General features: G+C 34.8%; 1 protein-coding gene and 1 long non-coding RNA gene across 2 annotated transcripts; one reads left to right on the top strand and one right to left on the bottom strand.

Annotated features, from left to right (window-relative positions):
• The first annotated feature begins 457 nt into the window (after nt 1-457).
• Nucleotides 458-4,643, top strand: LOC107771278 (large ribosomal subunit protein uL18c). The gene is made up of 3 exons (XM_016590620.2): nt 458-676; nt 2,427-2,588; nt 4,271-4,643. Exons 1-3 carry the CDS (start codon nt 500-502, stop codon nt 4,418-4,420), a joined length of 489 nt encoding a protein of 162 aa, XP_016446106.1. The 5' UTR covers nt 458-499; the 3' UTR covers nt 4,421-4,643.
• Nucleotides 4,644-5,163: 520 nt separating this feature from the next.
• Nucleotides 5,164-6,194, bottom strand: LOC107771279 (uncharacterized). The gene is made up of 2 exons (XR_012699470.1): nt 5,995-6,194; nt 5,164-5,642 (listed from the first exon to the last, which is right to left on the bottom strand). It is a non-coding gene; the product is annotated as an uncharacterized LOC107771279 (long non-coding RNA).
• Nucleotides 6,195-6,865: the final 671 nt, after the last annotated feature.

Below are 6,865 nucleotides of genomic sequence, written 5' to 3'. Positions count from 1 at the left end.
AATACATATGAATACATGCACGTATAGCTGAACTGCGCTGATTTTTAGGTGTTTTTTGCTGCTGTATTCAACGCAAATACACTGCTGTAACAACTGAATAATAGCTATAAGAAGTAATCATGTATATGGTAGCTATAAAAGTAATTATGTATATTGTAGCTATAGAAAATTAATAGCCACTAAACAATAGTGGGTTCTGAAAATTCCGAAATAGCAATATAGGCCATTTTATAAAGAGATCTTTACACAAATAGCCTACGGGTTTGCAGTTTAGTCCTTACTGTGTTGGTTATATGCTAAAACAGTTCGCATATATTACACTAATTTCTTTTTTGTTAGTTTCAATTTTCTTATTCTTATTACATACAACGGAGACGTTCTGTCAATTAGACCGACGTAACGACGTCGTTTTCCTGTTATGCTTTCTTCCTTGTAGTATATATAAGCTCTCGACTCATCCACTTCTTATCCTGAAGATCATATTTGAACCAAAAAAGCCATGGCTTGTACTTCACTTTCACTTTCTTTTCTTCACAACGCTTGCGCCGATAACAAGCAGCTTAGCCTTCCATTCCGTACCAAATTGGTGACGTTAGCTCTGCCTCTTACAGTTGAAGCCAAGGCCACAACCAGACGGGAAGACAGAACTGCCCGACATGTTCGTATTCGCAAGAAGGTATTAAACTCAATTCCCTACAATGTCTTACGTTAATCTTCTTCTTACCAATATGTGGCATCTCTTCTTAGGGACTTGAATTTGTACTCTATGCATTCAGAGTTGTAAAAATCCATGTCCCAGTTAGTGAATTTGTTGTACAATGTAGCCATGTCAATTGGTTTTTTTTCTTTTTGGCAAGGTTAATTTTGTTTTTACCAATATGTAGCATAGCAATTTCTTAATGGGTTCTTGAATTTGTGCTCTATGCATTAAGCGTTGTACTAATCCCAAGTCCTAAAAATTGAATTTGTGGGGCAATGGGGGTGTTTAGCTCTCAGAGGAAGCAAAAAGAACCACCTTTTCAATGGGGTTTTTTAAGTTTTGGTAAGGTTAGTCTTGTTTTTACCAATATGTGTAATTTGTACTCCATGCATTCTGGGTTGTACAATTCCCAAGTCCCAAATATTGGGTTAGTGGTGCAATGGAGTGTATAACTAGCAGAGCATAACAAAAATCCACCTTTTCTGATTGGGGTTTTCTTGGGGGGCATGGAGGGGCAGGTGGGGAGTGGAGAGAATTAATCTTGTTTAACTGTGAAAATGCAAAGCCATTTGTACCAACAAGGGTTGTGGTGGAGTGGTAAGTACTTCTTCGTACTTAATCAGAGATATCTCTAGTTTGAGCCCTGGTTATAGAGTCATTGTTAGGGAGCGCTTTACCCCCTAATGTATGACTTCCTGGCGCAAATTTGGATTTAGTCGGTCTCCAATGCAGAAACCGGACACCGAGTGCAAAATAAAAATAAAATAAAAAAGACAAAGCCATTTGTTGCATTTGAAATTTGCTTGAAGAAGCTTTGATATTGGTCAGACCTGAAAAGTGTTCTTTCAGCTAAAAATTTGCAGAAAATACTTGGACTAACTGGGGTTTTGGAATCGAAGAAGGTTGTGCAGAGAAAAGGGAGTGGTAAAGAGGCAAGGAAAGAAGTTAAGATAGCATTGTTGTTGAGCTTGATAAATGTTGATGTTGAATTGGAGGGGAAAGAAAATTTATTGTCTGATATCCTTCCTAGAATTGTAGGAAGCTATGTTAGATTCGTCTCTTTCCAAGAATTCCACTATCAAGTTGGTTGCGTTACCAGAAATTATGGAGGAAACAAGGGATAGATGGATCATCTTTGGTGTTTAGCAGCATTACATATGCTTTCTTGAAAATATGGTTCCTTAAAAGCAATTTAATATAAAAAGTCATCAACATTTTGGCACGAAGATGCTTGTCGAGAGAATGAGAGTTGTCTGTTTATATTGATTCCTTAGACAAAGAAAGCACCTCTATTCAACTGTGTTGAAAAGATGGCCTCTCTTTTTCCTTGTTGATTTGAGACCTTAAATCTTCTAATCTTGTAATTGTGAAATCGAAGAACGATACATCCACACTTGCATAAGACAATTTGCACATGTTTCTATACATCATATAACCAGGTAATTAACCCTCGACCACCTTTCTCTTTGTTTCCGTCTCAACAATATGAAATAGTTTTTTTATTTTTTAAATAGAATAGAATTTTTTTCTTGTTGAACGTCTGTTTGTGATTGATATGCCACTTGTTTAATTGTTATTTGACCTGTGGTCATGATGTGGTTTCTCTTTCTTGGTCCTATTCTTTTTGGTCCTCTTTTTGGCTTATGCAAGATCGCACTCTCTTGCACGAGTCTTAAAGTGCATTATTCATCTAGATCAAGTCTACAACACATCTTTTGACTTTCAGGTTGAAGGGACACCTGAAAGACCAAGATTGTGTGTCTTCCGTTCCAACAAGCACATCTATGTTCAAGTAATTGATGACTCCAAGATGCACACACTGGCATCTGCTTCAACAATGCAGAAACCGATCTCTGAGGAATTCGACTACTCTGCTGGCCCCACTGCAGTAAGTTCTCAAATATGTTTTCTCAAAAAGGTTAACGGCAATGCTTAGAAAAGTATATATGACTGTATGAGAGAGTGAGGCGGATCAAGAGATGAAATTCTGGAAGAAAAAAACAACTATGGGAAGGTCGTCCTGAATCAGCTGAATTTGAGTCATGTTCCTAGAATTCGGAAACGTTTCCCTTTGTGAGCTCTGGACTACACATTTTCCTTGTCCTGTGTGTTTTTTACAAAAACTGGAAAGAGTTGAATCTCTTGAACTGAAAAGTGCTCAAATACCTGATGCATTTAGCGTTAGATACTTAAATTTGGCAAATACATACATATAAAGAGCAGAAAGTTTGGTTAGATAGAGGTTGTAAGAAATGAATTATACAAATATATTTTAAATAGTTCACTAGTAAACATTTCCAATAATATGCTAAAATAATCTTGCTTGTAGTTAAATGATCTCAAGCTACTTTTATCATCCAAAAGAGAAGTAGAGAGTTAAGACTTGAAAAATTTTTACTTTCTTGAGCCTGAAGACTAAATTGGGAGATTCAAAGATATTGTAAGAACTACCGACTTTTGGAGCAGAAAAATTAGAGAACTGGCACAACCTGGCAGGAAAACTTCTGCCCAAGTTTTATCACTTCATCCCTTGTTTGCTGGATAGAAGAAGAAAGAATATACCTCTGACTATCTGAAGTTTTCAATTGTCTGTTGCAGAAAGTTTCAAATTGTACGACAAATACCATCCAAATTTTTTGCTCTCTTTACAGTTTACATGATTGCATGTAAATTTATCAGCTTATATTTTTGTTGTGGAGGTGGCATTACAAAAACCTGCCTTCAGAAGAGGACCTTAACTGTAATTTTAGATAACCTGTCCTTAGAAGAGAAAAATTGCTCTTTATATGGAAGGAAAGAATATCCTTTAGAGGCTCTATAGGATTTGTTTGGGGCGGAGAACATCCTTGTGAGGCTGGACTTAAAAGATCAGAAGTGAAGTGGGAAGTATAAAGATAATACTTTAAATCAGAAGATTAGGGTAATGCGGATTTAAGAGGGATTATGAGAAGAGCTGTTTGGTTCTCATTATCCAAATTTTGTATTTCCCTGCAAAGATACACAAGATACTGTTGTTGTCTTTGTCTTTATTACTAGGTCGTCTGAAATTGTTGCTCTTGTCGTTAAAATGCCCTGAGGCTCCATGCTTATAACCTTGCTTGATTGCACATTCGTGGAAATTTAACAACCTTCGCCTTATCTCCCTATGCATACATGTGCTGAGTTATGTTCATGGTGGAATTCTTTCCGTCGACTAGGATCGTATTGATGCTGTTAGATATTATTCCATAAAACATATACGTACTATCACGTGGTACCGTCAGTTGCAACATTGAAGATTTTGTGGATTTGTTCCATTTTCATTTTCAAATTTGCATCTCTTTTCTGAACCTCTTAGGCACAGGGGAAACCGCTCCTCTCCTCCATACGAAAATGATTAAACAAACTAAGAAACAGAAAACAGAAAAACACTTGGAAGGGTGTTATTTAAAGAGGAGAGATTTATTATATGATGTGATTGTGAATCTGTGATTATCTCGACAGTTTTCTTGTATCAGAGTTTAGTTGTTTGAATACTTTTTATGCTTGTTTATGAACAGCATGCTCATCATAACAAGCTTTTGTTTGCAGGACGTGGCGAAGAAAGTTGGGGAGGTTATTGCTAAGGCCTGTCTAGAGAAAGGAATCACTAAAGTAGCCTTCGACCGAGGAGGTTATCCTTACCATGGGCGGATTGAAGCTCTTGCTGATGCTGCAAGAGAACACGGCCTTCAGTTTTAGAAAGTGCAGATTTCTTTTGTTCTTCTTTTTTGTTGTGCAAATGACCTTTTGTGATCTTCCCATTTGTTCCCAGTTTGTAAAACTCATGTCTAAGAAGTGAGATGAACTGGAGTTTAAATGTATGATCTGCAATTCTTTTTGGTTTTATGGTTCCTTTACATCAGAACTTAGATTCCCTTTGTACTTCCAACTTTTTATGATATTGCCTTTCAATTTAGACAAACTTAATGCAGATCATGGTTATTTTGGTAGTACAGACCTCAGCTAGATTTTGGGAAACATACTAATTTGATTTTATTAGTATGATTAATACTGGCATCAAGTTTCAAATAAAACGATACAATGTTGGGTTGACTGCATATGAAAAGATAATCGTCGCATAATGCAGCATTTAATCGTATTAGAAAAATAATATATGAATAACTAATGCAACATTTGGTTGACAATATCATATAATATCTGCATTACTTATGTTATGCAATAATTTATATATTTATTTTATTTTAAATATAATATGAATAAGAATGTCTACTAGCAATGCATCCATTAAAATACAAAACCTTAATAATGCTATTAAAGTAATTTCGGCATAACAATCTCAATCATCAAATAATAATTTCTTGATTTATTGATCACATCATGATACCAATTATTAATTGCATCATATATATTACTAATATTTATCGCATAAATAATAATTCTTGCATAGCTAGTGTGTGAATCAAACAACACTTGAATGTATAATTGAAATGATTTTAGATAATAATGCAAATCCAATACAGTATAATCTCTCCATGATTTTCCATTAATCATGGGGATTAGCTGAAAGAACCAAAAAAACAAATCGGTATCAAAACAAGTCTGAGCTTGAATACAACCAATTTGTCAACTGTTTCTCTACCTAATCAACTGTCTATATCTCTTTTTTCTTTTCTCTTTCTTCTTTGTGTGGGGGGAAATACCAAACTAGAGGCAATAACAAACCCCAAATCTTGCTTTTGGGCGTCAGATTATAGCCACCACATCAACAAGACAACAATCAAGTATATACAGATTGGCTTGATTCTTGATAGATTCTCCAAACAAACTTATGCCAAAAAAAAAAAAACAAAGGTTCAATTTCTAGGCTTCGACTTGTCTAAAATTGACCACATCACTTGAACATCTTCGTATGGACAAGCCATTACTTCAACTTGTAAATTTACTATATGGTTTTCCGGCCCTGCAACCACAAAAGAGTCTATTATCAGTCGATAAAATAACGACAGAAAATCGACAGAGAACTGACACATACAAATGCAAATCAAACTGAACTCGTTGCTTTTAAGTCAATCCACAAGTACATAAGCTAAGAAGTTTATGCTTAAACGTTATACAGACACATTTCGTACTTACTGACTCTAAATCCTAAATCGAAAATAACTTTTCTACCCCTCAGAGTAAGGGTAAGGTTGGCGCACATACTAACCTCCCCAAACCTCACTTATGAAATTATACTGGATTGTTGTTGTGTTACTCTAAATCCTAGATTAGCTTTTGTGACACACACAACATATGCAATATACTTTACATACCTTCTTGTTGCGACTTCTTATCCCTTGGTGATTGTTGATTGAACAACGTTCGTCGAGCTTTTCTGAAAGGAGATGTGATCGTTCGGACCAAGGAAGATACTTTTCTGTTCTGATGATAAGTCGCCATGATTGATCTCGTAAAAAGATGTTCTCCTACAGATATTCTTAGTACTACCTATTAGGATCTATAACTTACTATTGGCTAAGAACACAAAAATGAGTGGTTTATATAGAATATACGTGTCACCTATATATAGTTTACAATATTTTAAAGAAAAGATAGTATGGACCATAAAAGGCAGGCAAGATCCGTGAGAATAGCTCTCTCTATATGTAATTTAATTTAATTTCTCTCATTTTAAATGTTTTTGTTATCTCTGCATTTTCAAGTTTAGGTTACTGCCTCTTAGCACATGGCTCTCACGCTCCATTGATGGACCCTTGCATGTGAAATCCTTTACTTTTCCATTGTAGAAAGTGACGTTGACGTAAAGTTGAGCTCAAATATCAAAGCAAACTAATTTAAAACGAAAATAACGCCTAGTCTGCAGGTTGTATATTTTATTGTTTGACTTTCTATAGTTTTGCATTTCAATATACTATCTCAATAAGTACAAGATATTAAAAAGTTATATAAATATTTTATTATAAATTATTTGAGCAATGAAATAAAGATGAAAGAGGTACCGTGTCTTCAAAAATCCAAGCAAGAAAGAATATAAATTATCAATTAAGCTTTCAATTTAAAGAAACACTTACAAATTAATTTTATGAAAATAACTACAATTTGTAAACCTAATAATAGATACTATCTAAAAAATATTGTCTTTTATTTTTTTGATATTGCATCCTTATTAGGGAACACTAAAAC

The sequence above is a fragment of the Nicotiana tabacum genome, chromosome 15 (assembly GCF_000715075.1).
Source record: "Nicotiana tabacum cultivar K326 chromosome 15, ASM71507v2, whole genome shotgun sequence".
NCBI lineage: Eukaryota > Viridiplantae > Streptophyta > Magnoliopsida > Solanales > Solanaceae > Nicotiana > Nicotiana tabacum.
This window is presented reverse-complemented; position numbering and strand designations above follow the sequence as displayed.

Coding starts and splice junctions, on each gene's coding strand:
- LOC107771278 (XM_016590620.2), top strand. CDS start 500: ATGGCTTGTACTTCACTTTCACTTTCTTTTCTTCACAACGCTTGCGCC. Junction 677..2,426: donor ATGTTCGTATTCGCAAGAAG/GTATTAAACTCA, acceptor TTTGACTTTCAG/GTTGAAGGGACACCTGAAAG. Junction 2,589..4,270: donor ACTCTGCTGGCCCCACTGCA/GTAAGTTCTCAA, acceptor TTTTGTTTGCAG/GACGTGGCGAAGAAAGTTGG.